At 41.8% G+C, this 16,742-nt stretch overlaps 2 protein-coding genes across 7 annotated transcripts in view; one reads left to right on the forward strand and one right to left on the reverse strand.

Annotated features, from left to right (window-relative positions):
* LOC138119393 (serotransferrin-2-like) lies at positions 1-13,760 on the reverse strand. 4 transcript variants are annotated; one of them, XM_069031228.1, is made up of 20 exons: positions 13,691-13,760; positions 13,468-13,577; positions 13,012-13,087; positions 9,898-10,035; positions 8,246-8,409; positions 7,793-7,892; positions 7,220-7,396; positions 6,871-7,033; positions 6,701-6,765; positions 5,886-6,043; positions 5,225-5,411; positions 4,926-5,074; positions 4,627-4,717; positions 4,254-4,322; positions 3,817-3,999; positions 3,354-3,510; positions 2,573-2,655; positions 1,576-1,760; positions 1,056-1,242; positions 1-764 (listed from the first exon to the last, which is right to left on the reverse strand). In XM_069031228.1, exons 4-20 carry the CDS (start codon positions 9,950-9,952, stop codon positions 715-717), a joined length of 2,223 nt encoding a protein of 740 aa, XP_068887329.1. In that variant the 5' UTR covers positions 9,953-10,035; positions 13,012-13,087; positions 13,468-13,577; positions 13,691-13,760; the 3' UTR covers positions 1-714. The 4 variants fall into 4 exon arrangements, with proteins under 4 accessions (XP_068887329.1, XP_068887330.1, XP_068887332.1 ...); XM_069031229.1 differs by lacking the exons at positions 13,012-13,087; positions 13,468-13,577; positions 13,691-13,760 and adding an exon at positions 12,645-12,694; XM_069031231.1 differs by lacking the exons at positions 13,012-13,087; positions 13,468-13,577; positions 13,691-13,760 and adding an exon at positions 12,422-12,518.
* The window catches only part of PISD (phosphatidylserine decarboxylase), a 23,699-nt gene continuing 19,764 nt past the window's right edge, over positions 12,808-16,742 (forward strand). For 2 of the 3 annotated variants that reach the window (XR_011155490.1, XM_069031232.1), the window contains exons 1-2: positions 13,451-13,661; positions 15,845-15,939. Coding sequence is in view for 2 of the 3 variants with exons in the window: in XM_069031232.1 (XP_068887333.1) it covers positions 13,513-13,661; positions 15,845-15,939 (244 nt within the window). In the remaining variant the exon portion in view is untranslated. Of the gene's footprint in view, positions 12,856-13,450; positions 13,662-15,844; positions 15,940-16,742 lie in introns of those variants that run through there. The other variant, XM_069031237.1, reaches the window with a different exon arrangement.

The following is a 16,742-nucleotide window of genomic DNA, read 5'->3' on the forward strand; positions in this document are numbered from 1 at the left end:
TTTCTGCTTGTAAAACTTAACACTGTTTAATTGATAGATAACATTTTATACATTTCAGAGAATCTTAAATTAAAAGTGTCAAAGTACTATAATGTAATGGTTGGAGGTCTTGACAAAGAGGAATATCCATTGCTTTTCTTCACTCTAAGGCTTCAAGCATCCAGTTCTGCTGGCTATTAAGTGTCTTAATACATTTATTTGTGAGGGAAAAAATAGTTTTGATTTACTAGCAAAGATCATTGGTTAAAGAAGAAATACATATGTGCATTCAGCAGGGACTATCTAGCTGCAACCAAAATCACAGATACAGGAAGACAATGTTGCAACTACCAAAATGTCACTTGAGTGGGGGTTTTGCATGGAAACTGTTTATAACACAAGGCAAAATGCTACCAACTAACCTGTGCCACTCATACCAGTCTGTACTTTAGTCCATGGTACTGGCCCTGCTCTTTCCACAATGCTGATCCTAGTTCTGTGTTGTTGGTTGTGCTGTTTCCCATGCCACCATGCTCCAAAAAAGAAAGGGGTGACTTATGAGTAGTATTACATCATCATAAACATAAAATCTGCTGGAAAAAAAGGTGTTCAGCGTACATTTCTAGAGATTACTGTTTCCTCGCTGATTGCATTGCATAGTTTGAACTTGCACATTTTCCTTGTTTTCAGCAACAATGGTGATGTATATGCCCTGCAAAGCCTCTGTATTAGCTGTCAGTTGGATGAGGATGCACAGATATCCTGTTTGCAGAAGTCCAAGATGCCTAAAAACCAGTAAGAAAGTATACACTTAAAGATGCTATCAGCTTTAAAAGTAGTAAATTCGTCAGGTATTGTTCATTAAAACAGCAGAACAGAGGTCAAAATCCCCTTCTGAAGTGCAGTTAACAACTTCATCTCTCAGAAGTCTAACACAGTAACAAATTTCTAAGGAGTCCTAAGAGGATTAGGTAGAACATACTTCTCCATGCAGTCTAAACAAAAGGGCCATAGCTGTGCACAGAAGGCTGCCTGCTGCATTTCTCCCTAACTCAGAATTAAGAACTTGACTTTACCTGCAGGTGTGCAATTAAACACTGATTCTGCCAGCTGAACGAAAGACTCTCCAAGGATCTCCTGATAGCTCAGGTGACTTGCATGAACAAGGTACTGAGTAGTGTCTTTGAAAAGCAGATCACTTTCACCATACTTCCATGACTGAAAGAGCTGGAACTCAGAATCCAATTTGCTTCCCAGAGAGTCCTGAACAGAAAAGGAATAAAAGTTTCACAGCTTGGGTCATTAATAGCATTTTTATCTACCACTGTTCTTAATACAAAAAGATGCAGTTTTGCAGTGCCTTATTTCTCAGCAAAAGTATGGCCTCTGTGGAATGGGAACTGGTGCCAAAATACCCCTTTAGAGAATCCAAATAATTATTTTCTCAATCTCCCACGCACCTTTTTAATTCTTTTGTATTGGATCTGAAAGCACTTTTTATATGTAGTATATAAAGCTTTTAATCTTGAAAGGGTTCGCAGCAGTTGTACATAACAAATGGTAACATGCCAAGCTCTTCCCTGTTACCTGTCATACCTGGGATTTCAATAGAAAGTCAGAGATTTTAGTGACAGCAACCGGTCGAGTCATGACTGTGCTGGGGGGAATGGGGCCAAGGTTACAACCTGCCCATTCTGTGACTGCAGTGCGTGCTCCATCTGGACACAAGAGTTCAAAGTCAAGAGGGGTATAACCTTTTGCCCAGCCAGAGCTGCCCAGATCTGAAAAGAAAATGAAGTGAAAGGAAATCCTTTTGAAAAATCAAAGCAGAAGAGAGGATGAATCTCATAAAAAATGTTAAAACTTGAGAGGAAGAAGTTTAGTCAGTGTGTTCAAAACAAACACAGCGTGCTATGTGGTCATTTCTTGCGAATGCATAAGGACCAGGGTAGTGTTTTCACTGAGGTCAGTGAACTTAAGCTGCACCTATCAACTAAAACTAGAATAATATCAAGGCATATGAACAGCATATCATGTCTCATCTGCATCTGTAACCAGATCCCTTTCTGGAAACAAAGCAATTTGGTCTGCATGCCCTTTGCTTTCCCAAACAAACTGCTCATTGCTGCATGAATTCCCATGGGTTTCCAGCCCCTGTATACCTTCATTTGATTTTAGAGAGATTCTTCTCTTTAAAAAGTCTCTTCTGTTACTGAAATTGCCTAAAATAGAATTTTACTGTGCTTTAATGAGGGTTCCTTTTCTCCTTGACTCTGTAAAAGACTTCTTTTGGTTTGCCTTTTAAAGCTTTGAGCTTTCCAAAAATTTAGTGTAGTCTTCAAGGATGATTATCCCAACACACATCTTTGCACTGGGTGATTCTTCTTCTTTCCTCTCTTGCAGTACTTGAATGTTAAGCTTTACTGGAACACCTACATACAGAAAGCTTCTTGCAATCTTCCATTTACAAACAGAACTTCATGGACCTAGATTAAACCTGTAAAGACTGATCCTCACGAGTGATGGTCACATTGTGGGGAGTAACTGACATTAATGAACATTCTCAAAGGAAAAGTGAGTATTTCCATCTCACCCTCTATGTTCTGGAGCAGGTTAGAGTGTTCCAGGAAAGCTACATCTCCAAAGCTTCTTCCACTGGGATTGCCAACTAGGCACCTAGTGCAAGAAAAAAACAAGATGCGACCAAAGACAGCACTACATGATGACTGACATTTGGACAGTCACCTGAAACTAAAACAGGAATAGCTGCAAGTATCCCTCCCATCTCTAATCGCTTGGAATATGGCAGTGATCTCAGCATAGAGGTTTGCTAAGGCAATCCTTTTCATCCCTGACAGTAGCTCCCAAGTCAAAGCTGTGGCACAATGTGCACCTTCACCCATGCCTATGCAAGAAAGAGAACGGAATTCAACTAAATGCACTATGTATATTTTGTAAGAGTGCTTTCACTTTTAATAGTCTTCTCTGTCTCTGTCTTCAACTATTTATTTTTTTATATCTCCACTCTATTTAATTATCTTCTGCATGTTACACTGCTTCTTACCACATCACCTCTGCTCTCTGATCTTCTATCTTCCATCCCTTCCCTTTAATGAGTCAGTACCAATGCTCTAAGCCTTACATGTTTGGAAGCACTGCCTTGCTCTGGAAATGGTTTAACAACCATTTTAAATCATCAGTCAGCTGAACATCCCATAGCAACTGCAACCAAAACAAAATACACACTAGCAAAAGTTTATACAGCCAGATGCTCAACAAATAGGAAAAAAAACCCTTCCAAAGAAAAACATCAGCAAAATAATGAGGCAATTCTGGCTATTGCTCTGCATTTCTGACTCTCACAAAAAGCTCACCTGAGTGCTCCCATATTGCCATAGTAACGTTCATTGTGACTTGCAGCACATCTGCTGGACACTCGAGCTCCTTCCACCTCACCATCTCCGATGCACACCTTGCACAGGTTTCCATCTGCTCCTGGCATGCAGCCCTTCCAAAAGTAATTCTGATAAGCTGAGTAAAGAAAACTCAGATGAGATTAATGATTCTTCACATATGGGAAAAGGCAGGAATGGAATTTCATCCTAACAACTAGCAAGAAGAGGGCTAAATAGCGTGACACATAGTCAAATATGAGGAAAAGCTGCTTCAACACTCTCTGAAACTGTAGTCAGCAGCTGCTGCTCATTTCTATTTTACTCCCAAATATAGAGCTTCAGATTTTCATGGTCTAGTTAAGAGATAACCCATTTCTATTTTACTCCCAAATATAGAGCTTCAGATTTTCATGGTCTAGTTAAGAGATAACCCAGCCTTTACCAGAGCCAATATCACAGTTCTCAGTATCATTCTGCCGAGCTCCCACTGTGTGTCTGGACAGAAGTAACCATCCTCCAGGACTGTACAGGTGACTGTGGCAGGATCGCCTTCCCCTAAGGTTATTGATGTGAATCTGTTTGGCACTTTTCTTAGCTAGGGCAACAGCATAAACGGGTGGTAGTGCTGCAAAACAATGACAACAACCAGTTATACCAAGACAATGAAGTATTCCAGAAGGGTACAGCCCCCCTGCCCTCCCTCATCTTGTCACAGTATCTTCAGTTACAGTACAGACCTACACTCTTTGCTTAGCCACAAAGCTCTTGTCCTTGCACAGAAAATTCTGTTCTAAACCAACACGCAAACACATTCCTACGTAAACTCTAGAGCAGTCTCAGGAGAGCCTAGATCTTATGCCCTCTCATAGTTTCTGTTACCTTTGTGCTTAAGATGAATTAGTTTCCGTGTTTTCTCCATGGTCTCAGCTGCTGGGGCACAATCTCCCCCTGGAAGGAGAGATAAACATTAAGGATCTTGCAACTGCCATCATTCCTTTTACATGTCAGCACTCCTTCAAAACCCTTGTGATCCTCTTCAGCCATGTCAGCATCTTTGTCCCTTTAACAGAAGGCATAAATAAACAGACCAAATGCTAGAGCCAGTTAGTGGAAGAGCTGGGAAGAGTATTTAGACATTTATACTGACTCCTGCTTCCATCACAAAACATCACAAACTGTGGAAATTTAGCTATATTCTTAATGGTACTTTTTTGATTCCCTCTCTTCTTGATACAGTCACATGAGAACTTACCATAGCATTCTGCAGCTACAGGCACCAGTCCACATCTCCCTGCAATGTACACGTGCGTTGCATCCAGGGTGACCGCATCAGCCTCACTACTCTGCCAGCAGCATTAGAGAAAATAACAAAACCAGGATTTGCATGAATTGTGTATCTAAGAAGCAGGACTTCTCCACTGGCTGGAAATTCCCCTGCATTAATTCCCTCTCATTCCCACTTATTCCTCAAGCTAGTTTTCCTCTCTTTAGTTCAGACAAAACATACGTACCCTGTGCAGTCTTACACCCTGACCAGAGGGAGTCTCCTACCTTGATCATTTCAATGCATTTGGTCATGGAAGTTGCTTGGACACAGACCAATGGGTCGGATTTGATGCTCAGTGCCCACTCCTCACATTTGCGAAGCTCAGCGTCGCTGATGCAGCACCAGCGCACAATGCTGTTGTCCAAAGAGCTCCCTGAAATTGAAGCAGATTGTGTTACCAGTGCACCAATCTGTTATATGTTAAGGTGATGTTCAGGTATATGCATTTGTGCCTGGAGGGAGGAACAATGTGGAAGGAGAACTTTTTCTTGCCTTAGCTACAGTCCTCTGGAATGGTTCTCACCTTCATGGCCAAGTCCCTTAAGGAGAGAGACATAATCCAGACCAAGGACATAGGCAATCTCCAGCTGCTCCTCGAGAAGCTGCAGGTGCTGAGTGCGATCTCGGAACAACAGGTTCTTTCCCCCAAAGGGTGCTGAACTGAAGAGTTCAAATCTGGCTCTTTCCTTTCCTTTAGGCCCAAAGAGGCGCTAGGACAAGAACAACACTTTTAACTGCAACAAATCTGCTCATTCTTCCAGCAACAGGCAGCCTCAGCCTTCCCTCCCTTTGTATCAGTGGTCAAGATATCAAATACTATTTGTAAGTTGGAAAAAGATGAAGATAAGTGATCCCTGCCTGAACCTATGAGTCTCCCTCAGATACATAAAAATTGATTCAAGTTCCAGGGCAGGATGAACATCATTAGCCATTTTCCAGTTTGTGTATTATGGGATCTTCCCCTTCTTTACTTACTTATTCCCAGCCTCCTACAGGAGAATACTTTAGAAAAAAGTAAAACCTTGCCCAAGCAAATGCAAGATCCCTCCCCAGAACAAACAATTTTTAGCAATTTTTATAATTTGATTATAAATCTCTCAAGAAAAAAGGCAAACTGGGTGATAATTTCCACACAAAGATGGAATAAAAACCTGTGTCTGGACACAGACAACTTATTCACTCACCTGGATCATGCTAAGAAATTTGTTGGTGATCTTCTGGAAGTTGTTGCGGGTGACAATGCCACGGCCAGGCCCCTTGCCCAGGTTACAGGTGCGGTATTCGGTTAGCTCAGCTGTGGACCCATCAGGACACAAGAGTTCATATTCCTGTTGTTCTGACTCTGAAACAAGAAGATACTCATGAATCTGTGAATTGAGCCATGACTTGGCAGCAGGCACAGAGACAGAATATAAAACGTTTTTCAGTGGAGGTTGTTAAAGGTTACAAAGGCAGCACGGTGTACCAAACACACTTGGGAAAGTTGTCCTTGGTAAGTACTTCTCTTATCAAAGAGAGGGACCTCAACTAGAGCTGTTCCAAAATACTCTTTAAGCTGTACCCCTGTAAATACATTTATTTAAAAACACTTACCTGCAAATACTACTGCTAACCACCTTTGGTACAGAGCAGAACTGAGTTTAAAAATACAAGGCAGGTATGCAGGAACTTTGCAGTTATACAACTCAATACACTGAACTTGGAAAGGAATCTTGTAATTCAGGCAAAGCAAATACTGACAGCTGTGTCAGAGACTTTGATCTAATGAAATCACCTGTCTGCTCCCATTCTAAGAATCTTCTGTGAGAAATCATTGCTCACTCACACTTTCCTGTTCTATTTCTTTCTGATGTGTGTGGAGAGCCAAGAAATACCCCTGAACTGTTTGCAGGGATTGAATTTTCCCTGGAAAACACAAAAATATAGGCATATCCCTCAAACACCTATGCAGGAAAGAGCACAGCCAGAGATTAAAAGAAAACTGCATTTTTATGATTACCTGTGGCACTCATAATTCTTAGATGATCTAAAAAGGCAACATCTGCCACTCCATCCTTCAAGCACCTGCAGGAAGACAAATGCCATCCTATTAACATTTCACTGGCTTTCCTCCCTTGTAAGTTCTTTTTCCCCCAAAAGTGAATTCAGCCCCAGTGTCCCAGAACTCACCTGAAGGCTCCCTCAGAGTCATAGAAGGGCTCATTACTGCTTGTCTCACAGAAGTGGTTCCTGTCTCTGACATAGGATTTTTGTCCTTGGCAGAGAGCACACAACTGGGGAGCAGCAACACCAACTCCAGGGATGCAGCTTGCATTGAAATACTCGCTGATTGCTGCAGGTGCAGGGGGAAAAAAAACCAAAACAAAACAAAAAGAAAGAAAAAAGTCAAATGGGAAAAAAATCAAAAGAGGAAAAGGGGCTAAACATATCATGGCCATAACTAGTTCATCCTACATCTGCTGGCATTTCAGTTACTTTTGCTGTGGCCACAGGTAGCCCTATGGCTCCCATCACCTACCTTGGCTCAGAGGTTGCGCCTCATCCCAGGAAAGATAATTTCTTGCAAGGAGAAAGCCAAGTGGAATATTCCAGCCCGATGTCCACCGGGCTCCATTGTGGCAGCTGCGCATACCTCGTAGACTCTGGATATCCAGACTTCCTCGTTTGGCAATGGCCACAGCAAACACACAATTTCCTGCAATAGCAAAAAATGTGTAACAGAAAAAAAATCTCAATTTTGCAGCTTCCATCTGTGAAGAGGAGTTGAACTACTGTGAACATGGCTAAAGAATAAAGAATAGGCCTATTCAACATAGGTACTCATGCCAGGAACTTAACCATATACTGGCTACGTGGCACCTTGTCAAACAAACAATGCAAGTTTGTCACTACCACAGGCAGAAAGGCTACTGGGTACAAAGGACCACTGCTATTTTATTCATCATCATTAAGTATTTTAGAAACAATTGTTAGCCACCTCCATATTACTATAAAGTTAATAAAAACATATTGACTTTTTTTTTCAAGAAATCTAGAGCCATTTCTTAGCCAAATCAGAAGTACAGTTTATTCTTCAGCTTTACCAGCCTACCTTGATCATAGATCTCCTTTGCCACTACTGCCAAACCGTACAGCTTTACAGCAGAGTAAACATCTCCAGCATCCAAGGAGGCAGCATCTGCTTTATTTGCCTTTAAAACAACAGCAAGACCCTCAAAACAAGTGCGTTTACAAGGAAACAAACAGAAGGTTCAAGACCTGCCTGAACAAATTTTAATTTAGTAGTTTGCTTTTGTCTATTCATTTCCAAGCAGCTTTCTATATTTCTTAGAGATTGCAAAGACATTAGCTGGGGTAAAGCAGTACATCTGGTAGAATGCTCATGGGATTTAATTCTTGCCTCTCAAATGACTGTGCACTTTGTCATATAAGCAGTTAAATTATTTCAGTATCATTTTATTTTCCCATAGATTCTGTTTACCAGTTACTTTTCCAAAAGAGGATTTGGACATAAAATCAGTTTTAAAAATCTCTGTGAACTCACCCTGATTTTATCAATGCAGTCATATGTATTGTGTGCTCTGATGCAAGAAATTCTAGTAAAGGAACTGGCAGTAGTGAGGGGTAGCACAGCCATAAGTGCTTTGGAGAGCTCTGCACACTTTCTCTGTTCCAGGTCAGAAAGGGTGCACCATCGGAATTTCTTCCCTATAGGATCAAAAAAGTAGTCAAGATTTGTAGGATTTCATGAAAAAAAACCCAGTTTAACACCTTATGGAAGAGAGAGGTTATTCTATTTTATTTAACTTCCCAATAGCTTGATTGTGGTCACTCACACCCACATACTCACACATTTAAGAGGCACCCAAGAGATGTGCCCACATCCGACCAAGGTCACTTTTGCCCAACACGAGGACATTTGCTGCTGAATCTTTACAATGTCTCTTTGCTTCCTTTTGACTGGATATAGTTTTAGGCAGATTTTTCCAGAATCAACAATTATTATGGCAAGATTTTTTGCCTCAGAATCTTCCTTGCTTCAACCTTAGTGAATTTTAGGTAAGGCTGCCACCCAAAACTAGGAGGAACCAAAGGTAAGGATGTGTTTATGGCTATGGCCTGTTTTCCTGTTGGGATAGCAAGAGAAGGAATGGCACTTACAATGTAGGGTAACCATCTTCCTGTTATCAGAGGGCAGTTTTTCTCCTAACAAGTCAACTGGGATGTGACTCTACCAGAACACAGACCTTCTAATCTTGATGTAAACATGCATTCCCCAGGATTTATCAGTTTTACTGCTGTCCTTGGTTATCAATACAGGCCATTCTTTTAACCTTTGCTCTGCTGTTTCCTCTGGTGCTTTCACACACCAAGAAGATGCAATTAAGAGTGGAGGGGAAGGGCAAACTTCCTTTTCCAGAAGGACTTGGAGGTTTGGTTGGTTTAAACCAACTACAAAGCTACATCTTAAAGGAAACCAGACATGCCAACAAAATTTCCTCTTTTGCTTTAGGCTGCAATTATTCCATCTTGTATTATTCCTCTGAAATGCATTCTACTCTGAAATATATCATCACATGCATCTCCGAGAAGATACTAGATGTTTAAGGAGGAAAAAAGTGGTTGCTGGATACAAAAATAGCATGCAGTTATGTAACTCAAGAGAATCTTAAGCCATGTAATGAAAACCAGGACTGAATGCACAGAAAACACCACAATATCTCTACCATTGTCATTTCCAGATGTTTAGGCATTTGACTCTCTGGAGAACTATTAATACTAGCAATGTTTACAATTAAATAATTGAAGTTTTTATTTCTTTGAGCATAGCATCAGACATTAGTCCTCCACTTGTTTTGACATTAATTCAGCACAATTTCAAGAAGAACCCGTAGTGGGTTTAGAGGGCAGCAGCTTGAGGTCCACTGCTTCATTTTGACAATATTAATGAGTACGCAGATCTCAACTATTCAAAGGAAACAAACCCTCACTGAATTACTAAGGAAGTTGTGTATCAAGCTGCTTCAAAACTAACAGGGTCACCATCTGCCAATGATCAAACAGAAAAAATACAGGCACAGCTCAAACTGCAACTTCTTTCTTTGCACAGAGGAAAACAAAACCAGAGCATATATTAGTTTGAATGTCACCCACCCAGAGGCAACCCTTCTCTCTCCCTCTCTGCATCAGCCTTACCTGAAGCCAGCAAAGAGAAGATGATTAGGACAATTAAAATCACTATTTTCATCATTACAGCAGTTCAGCAAGGATCTTCTCTCTACCCTGACGCTCTGCCTTCTCATACCAGGAATTCCACAGTGATGACCAAAGCTTCTGGAAGATAACAAGGGGGGTTTAGACATCAACAAGGATAAACCAAGATTTAAGAAAACAAACTGTCAGAGGGTGGTATATCCTCATATGCAAAGGAGAAAGGGACAGTGTCCCTTTCCTACCCACAGATGGAAAATATCCATGCATTTTCCACTCCATTTTTATCAGACATAGAAAGAAATGTAAGCCTCTGCTTTAAAAATAAATAGTACTTCTGCTGTTTCAAAAGGCACCAAATGCCTTTGGAAGACAAGCAAGACCTACATCTAACTTACAAAAAAGATATCTCAAGCTAAGTGAATTGTCCAAACTAATGACCATATCTCTCTACAGAGTACTGAAGGGTCCTTCTTACCTTATTTTTTTTTTTCAGCTGATAATGGCTTATCTACTCAGTAATTTTAAACAAAAAGTAATCCTATGGCTCCCTAAGAATTCAGAATAGAGCTGGGGCACTGCTGACTGTCTTGATTCTCTTCATTCCATTCCAGCCCAGCAACCTCATCCAAACTGCCTTATTCCCCTATTTTCTAACACTTAACCTGAAGTATTATTACCTCTTAATTACCCTACAGCAGCCATTAACATAATTAATTCTATGGCAGGGAAAATAATACCCTTATTTATATCTTATATATATCCAAGAGTGTCTGATGATGCATAAAATATTGTTAATGCAGTTTCATCTTTCCTGTTCAGGAAAGAATTAACTATTCCAGGAGTTCTGGAGAAATAAAGTCTTTATCCTAATTTTGTTTCTCTTCATCTTACAGATTTCCCTGGTACTTTGTCTACTTCATGTATTTTTGCAGATACTTTTCCCAGATTTATTTTGTTGCCTTATGTACCCTTCCCCAGTGATTCAGTCATCATTCCTCACTTGCTTCTTTCACACTCACATATTGCTTATCTCTTGAGTTTCACAACTTCCCTCTCTACATCTGCAATATTTGTTGAGGCGTTGTTTCCCACTGATCTGATCACAGAAGCAGTTAAACAGAATCACAGGATGGTTTGGGTTGGAAGGGACCTTAAAGCTCATCCCATTCCACCCCCCTGCAAAGGGCAGGAACACCTTCCACTAAATCAGATTGCTCCAAGCCCCATCCAGCCCGTGGCATTTCTCACTTCTTCCTTTACTCCCTGAACAAATGTTCTCAAACCCCAAGACCTCCATTCTCTCATTTGTCGAAGAAGGTATGGTATTAATCCCCTCTTTGACTTGGCTCACCTGCACAGGCCTAGCACAGCTCAGTACATTTTATCCCTCAGTGAGTGCAGTCCATATAATCTTACCAGATGTTAAAAAAAACATAAATGTAAGAACAAGACATATGATAAAAGTAATTTTGCAATAGTTACATGTCCTCATATTTACTTATAATTCCAAGGAGAAAGATGAGAGCAGGACAAATCATTAATCAGTTTAGCCTTGTGACAATTATTTTACACTACAAACAAGTGTGTTACATTTAACTACACCTTAACCTCTGAATCACTTCTGAGTCAATTCTGGGGAAATATGTCTGTCAGACCCACCAGCAGGGTGCACTTACACATCAAGCTAATGGTTCTTGCAAGGCTTCTACCAAAGCACCTAACACCATCAAATCCCACCTTCTTTGAGGTTTTACTTCCTGCCAATCCTACCATTATGTACAGGATATGTAAATCCCAACAATTCAGTCAGCTAATAATATTACTGTTTCATGAGGGCTGTATCTGGATTTCCCCTCAATTTTTACATATTTAACAATGAAAGGCTTTCCTGTACATTTCTAAGTACTTATACAGACACTACTGCCTATGGTGATGTGAAAAAAGGCAGAATGACAAGAAGGTGCTGTAGACTTAATTTAGGCCTGGTCAGGAAAATAAACAAACATAAATCAGGAATTTAAATGAATCAGTTTGCCTGACAACCATGTCCTAAAGCACTGAGGATGTGGAAACACAGAACCAGGACTCTGGAATTCTTTTCCTACTGATTCATCATGTGAAACTACCCCTCTGCCACCTTCAGAGAAAGGAAATTAGCTACTTCCCAGTAGTGTAGCATTTGTTCATCTAGGGATGCATCTAAGAGAGTGGAAAACCAAATAATCTCTCTAAAATTCACTCTGAGCAGCAGGCATCCAGGCAAGGGACACCAGAGGAGGAACAGATGTTACTGCACTACCCTGCAGTACATCTCACTTGGAGGAACAGCATTCTGTCTGTCCCATGTTGTGTGTCCTCTCCCGAAAAACCCTGCCTTGATATTCCTGGTGCTCCCACACCTGGGGCAAATAACTTATCTATCCGTCAATAGCAGCGCTAAGAACCAGCTGAACCCCACCTGCCTCATCCTGAACTCCCCAGCAGCAGCCCCCTCCTCAAAGCGTACCTCCCGCTGGGCACAGCCCACAAACCCTTCGTGGAGCGGCTTCATCGCCATAGCACAAACCCTCTGGAACCACCACCCTGTCCCCACGCTACATCTCCCGGGAAATGTCCCCACAGAGCCGGCCCTATCCCCACTCCACCTCAGCGACGGCCCCTTCTCCCCCCACGCCAAGAGAACAGCCCTCCCCACAGATCAAATCCCGCTTTGAAGAACGTCCTCACACCCGCATCTCCATTCTGGATCTCCCCTCAGGGATGAACCCCTCCCTACGCCCCGCATGCCCCCAGGGCATGCCACGCCGGGACTGCCCGCTCCCCTCACGGGTGGCGGCCCCGCCCCCGCCCCTGGCCCCGCCCGCCGCGCCGTTCCCGCCCTCGCGTGCCCGGGACGCGGCGGCGGCGTGGGAAGATGGCGGCGGCCGCGGTGCGGAGCAGGTATGGACACGGCGGGGTTGGGGCTGTCGTTGTCACTGTCACTGTCCGGCCCCGGCAGCCCTGCCTGACAGCTGGCACCCCGCGGGGGAGGAGCAGCCATGCCGGGGGCCGCAGCCGCCCCCTTCGCTCCCCCCCCGTTCGCTGACGTTTCCCTACCGGGTGAGTGCGGTTATTTCTCCAGCCGTGGCCCTGCCCTTGGCATGTGCGAGGAGCCTTGCCCTCCTTCTCCAAGCTGGAAAGGAAGATAAGGGGTTTAGGTATTTTAAGAACGAGAAGCGTGTGGCCTTGTATAGTTTTAACTAGGTTTTGCAGTCTCTAGCTGTCAGTGTGTAAGTACTGAGTAGAAATCGGTGGATACGGGCAGCTACAGCCCCTCGGGTTATGCAATCCCGGGGGACGATGGCTGTCAGGAGAAGCACCTGGCCGGGCACTAACACTCCTCTACAGGAATTATCCTCTTGCAGGTTGTGCTTTTCATAGCAACAAAACAGATTAACGAATGCTGTTTCTAGGCCACAGTTCTGTGTTCTTAGATAAAACACAGAGTCCCCTTTTTCCCCCTTGTTTCACAAAACCTGGAGAAAACACCTTGTGCACAGAGCGTGCTGTTACCTCCGGCCTCAGTAATGGCAGCAGAGTGTTGTCCCTCGTCCAGAGATGGCTGAAGACACAGAGGGGATGAGGTTAACGTGGAATTCCTCGGCAGTTCCTTTTCCATCAGCCTGCAGTCGGGTGGGAGAGGCAGGAGGTCAATACTCCCACATGGTTTTGTACCCATCAAGGTCAGGCTGTCAGGAGCAGGGAAGGTGAGACTGTTTAGTTTTGTTATCTTTACCACTTTTTATACAAATTTCAGAGTAAGGTGGAGACTGACTTTCCAATGTTGGACACCAGAAACAATTTTGGTAAGAGCTTAGGGTTAGGTGTTGTGTCCTTCCACTGTGCTGATCTGTCTGAGGAAGTAGCAAGTCCCAGGTGCCTGCCCTGCCTCAGCAGCGTGAACAGCACCTGGATGCACCTGTGAAGCCAACACAACTCGTTCTGTTCTCACCGTGCATTTTATTATAGACTGTGTAGGAAGGCTAATAAATTTCTCAAATACTAATGCTTTAGGCTGCAGCTAAGTTTTAATAATTTTTTTCCATTACTTTTTAGGATTTGAAAACTCTTCTGGTATATTTAAGTTTAATGCTAACTTGATTAGTTCTTAATTTTTTGAATCCCTTAGAAGTAGCCCACAGGCTCCCACCTTACTGATGAGCAACTGCTCCTTTTATCCCAAGTGTTCTAATATGTTGTAAAACAGGCCTTGTAAGTCCACAAATTAGTGTAGGTCTGGTGTATGACCCAAGAGCATCAGGTGACCTCGTTGTTCATGACAAATTACAACATGTTTCTTTCTAGAACATACCGGTTCTGCAGCAGTGGGAACTCTTTTTCTGTCTTGCTAAGGAAGTAATATCCTGGGAGATGATGCAGCAGTGTGGCATGTTTAGCACATGGTTACAGGAATCTGGGGCTTGGGGAGGGTCTGTCCTGTCACATTTGGGTTAATACAGGGATTTTGACAGAGACCATGAAGCAGAAGGGCAGAGTGAGATATTCTGACACTGTTGCTATGAGCATAAGTGAAAACTGTAGCTGTTAGTCCTTGGCTAATGTTAAAGCATAGTTACCAAGTGTGTGCTGGCATAATGATGCGACTTCTAGACAAGAAATCTGGTATTTGCAGATTCTTCTTTGAAATAAAGGGATTATGTCTATACGTAACTCAGTAGACACCTGAAATTAATTCTTTAAATTCTTAATAATGACTTCCTGAAATTGAATGGCCCCAAATGATGCAATAGCTTGTAAGCTACTGAAGTAATTGCGTCCTCGGCATGTATCTGATCAAGAGCAGATGAAAGGCCAGAGGGCAGATGAAGATGTCCCAGCTGTGGCATTACTTCCTGGGAATGAGCAGGTTGCACAAAGATCTGGTTCTTCCTAAGGGCCTGAGCCTGTTGAGGTGAGAACACTGTGCCTCTCCTCCCTCTGATCTGTCTGACAGCAGAATGTTGCCAGGCCACAGTCAAATATGTGTTTAAACATGCTTATTTACAGACTTTGAACAGTTCTTGTACAACTGGATGTCTCCTTGTCAGATTTATTACAAACATGAAATTAAATATATATTAAACACGCAAAAAGTCCTGGTTGAACCTTTTCTCTATATTGGCCAGTTCCAAGTCTATTTTATGTATTTTCAGAGGCACAGAACCACTCTCACTGCAGTTCACAGTGAACAGACCAGGAAGGTAAATTCTAAACAAGAGCTGCTGTGCCTGGCAGCCTTTTTACTTTTTCAGCTACACCACTTGGTCTAATAAATGCCATTACTTCTTCATAGAATCCAAAACTTTTCTATGTACTCCTCCTCCTTCTCAATGGGATGGTAAGGTAAAAGCTACATGAACCAAATCCTAAGTGTCTCTCTAGATAGTTGCTATTGTAGGAGGTTCTTAAATGTTGTAGCAGCCTAGTGGAGATGGAATAATCCCAAGCACTAAACAATGATTATAAAATTTACCACTCCGTTTCTATTTTAGAACTCCAAACAGGCCAAGATACGGTACATGCTGACAGCATAAATAGTTGCCTGTAAAGGGCTGTTGGCAAGATCAGCATCTACAATACTCAGAAAAGTATCACTGTTACAACAGCCTAAGAGGAAAATGTCAATATTTGTTAAGAAAAAGAAAAGATAAAGATGCATCATTAAATAAATATCTGCAGGAGCAGTTGGATTGTCAGGTTTTTCAATTTTTTAGGAAAGTAGTAGACCACAAGGGACTAGGGTCAGTGGAAATTTTATTGTAATTTGAGTAGACTTTTCCCTCTGTTACTCAGCTGCTAAATATTAGATTGTCTCTACACTGAACTGCTGACATTTGCATTATTAAACGTTTGTACTTAAGCAGCCACTTCTTGTTTGTGGTATTTGCAGTTTGCTGTGCAGCTGTAACTTGCTGGTACGTAAGAACCTGTGTGTTAGAGCTGGAGTCCTGTGGCAGCAGCCTCCTTCACGGACATTTTTCAGTGGTAAGTGATGGTTTGTATCTACAAGTGGTTTTAAATTCAGGGTTACTTAAAGTTAGGCAAATTGTGGTCTCATATTTGGGGAAGATGAATTTCTTGAAATGAAAGCAGGAGTGGGAGTCTAGCATCAAAGACCAGTTCATGGCATTTCCTTAGATAAAGCTTGCAAATTATGTTTTACTGCTTTGGTGTTATGTTTTCCACATAGTAAAAGAAGTATATTTACCTTTTTCATAAGATCCAATATGAGCTGTTGTTGATTGTTGCTTTGAAACTTTACAAAGCATCTGAAACTTTTTCTAGTGAAGATGATTCCTGTATACCAAATTAAAACCCATTAGCCATAGGTTTATTTTTCTTAATTAATTTCTGCAATTTAGTTAGTTTTCTCAGGAGTCTACGGCTCAAAAATTACTTCTTTTAAAAGCACAGTATAATTTACCAGAAAGATTCATGTTAGGACAGTGTTTTTACATTTTAAAAAACCCACTTAAATGAACTTGATGAGCAATAGTTTGTGTGCTTTCCACACCTACTGAAGTAACTGACTGAGAAAGGGCAACATCAAAGTTACAAGTATTTAGAATATTCAACTGTATTACCTGCTTTGTAGTGCAGCTCTTATCAGGTATTCACCTTGAAAAGTCAGAGAGATTAGATTTTCTCAGTTTAACAGCCCTATAAGAAAGAAAAGGTATAAATATCCTTTAATATTTTAATCTGTACTTATAATTTTAATGGATCAGGAAATCAGAGTAGGTTTACATGAAATGTTTATGACTTGGTTAAAATGGTACTTGCACTTG

Source organism: Aphelocoma coerulescens, chromosome 15 (genome assembly GCF_041296385.1).
Source record: "Aphelocoma coerulescens isolate FSJ_1873_10779 chromosome 15, UR_Acoe_1.0, whole genome shotgun sequence".
Lineage (NCBI taxonomy): Eukaryota > Metazoa > Chordata > Aves > Passeriformes > Corvidae > Aphelocoma > Aphelocoma coerulescens.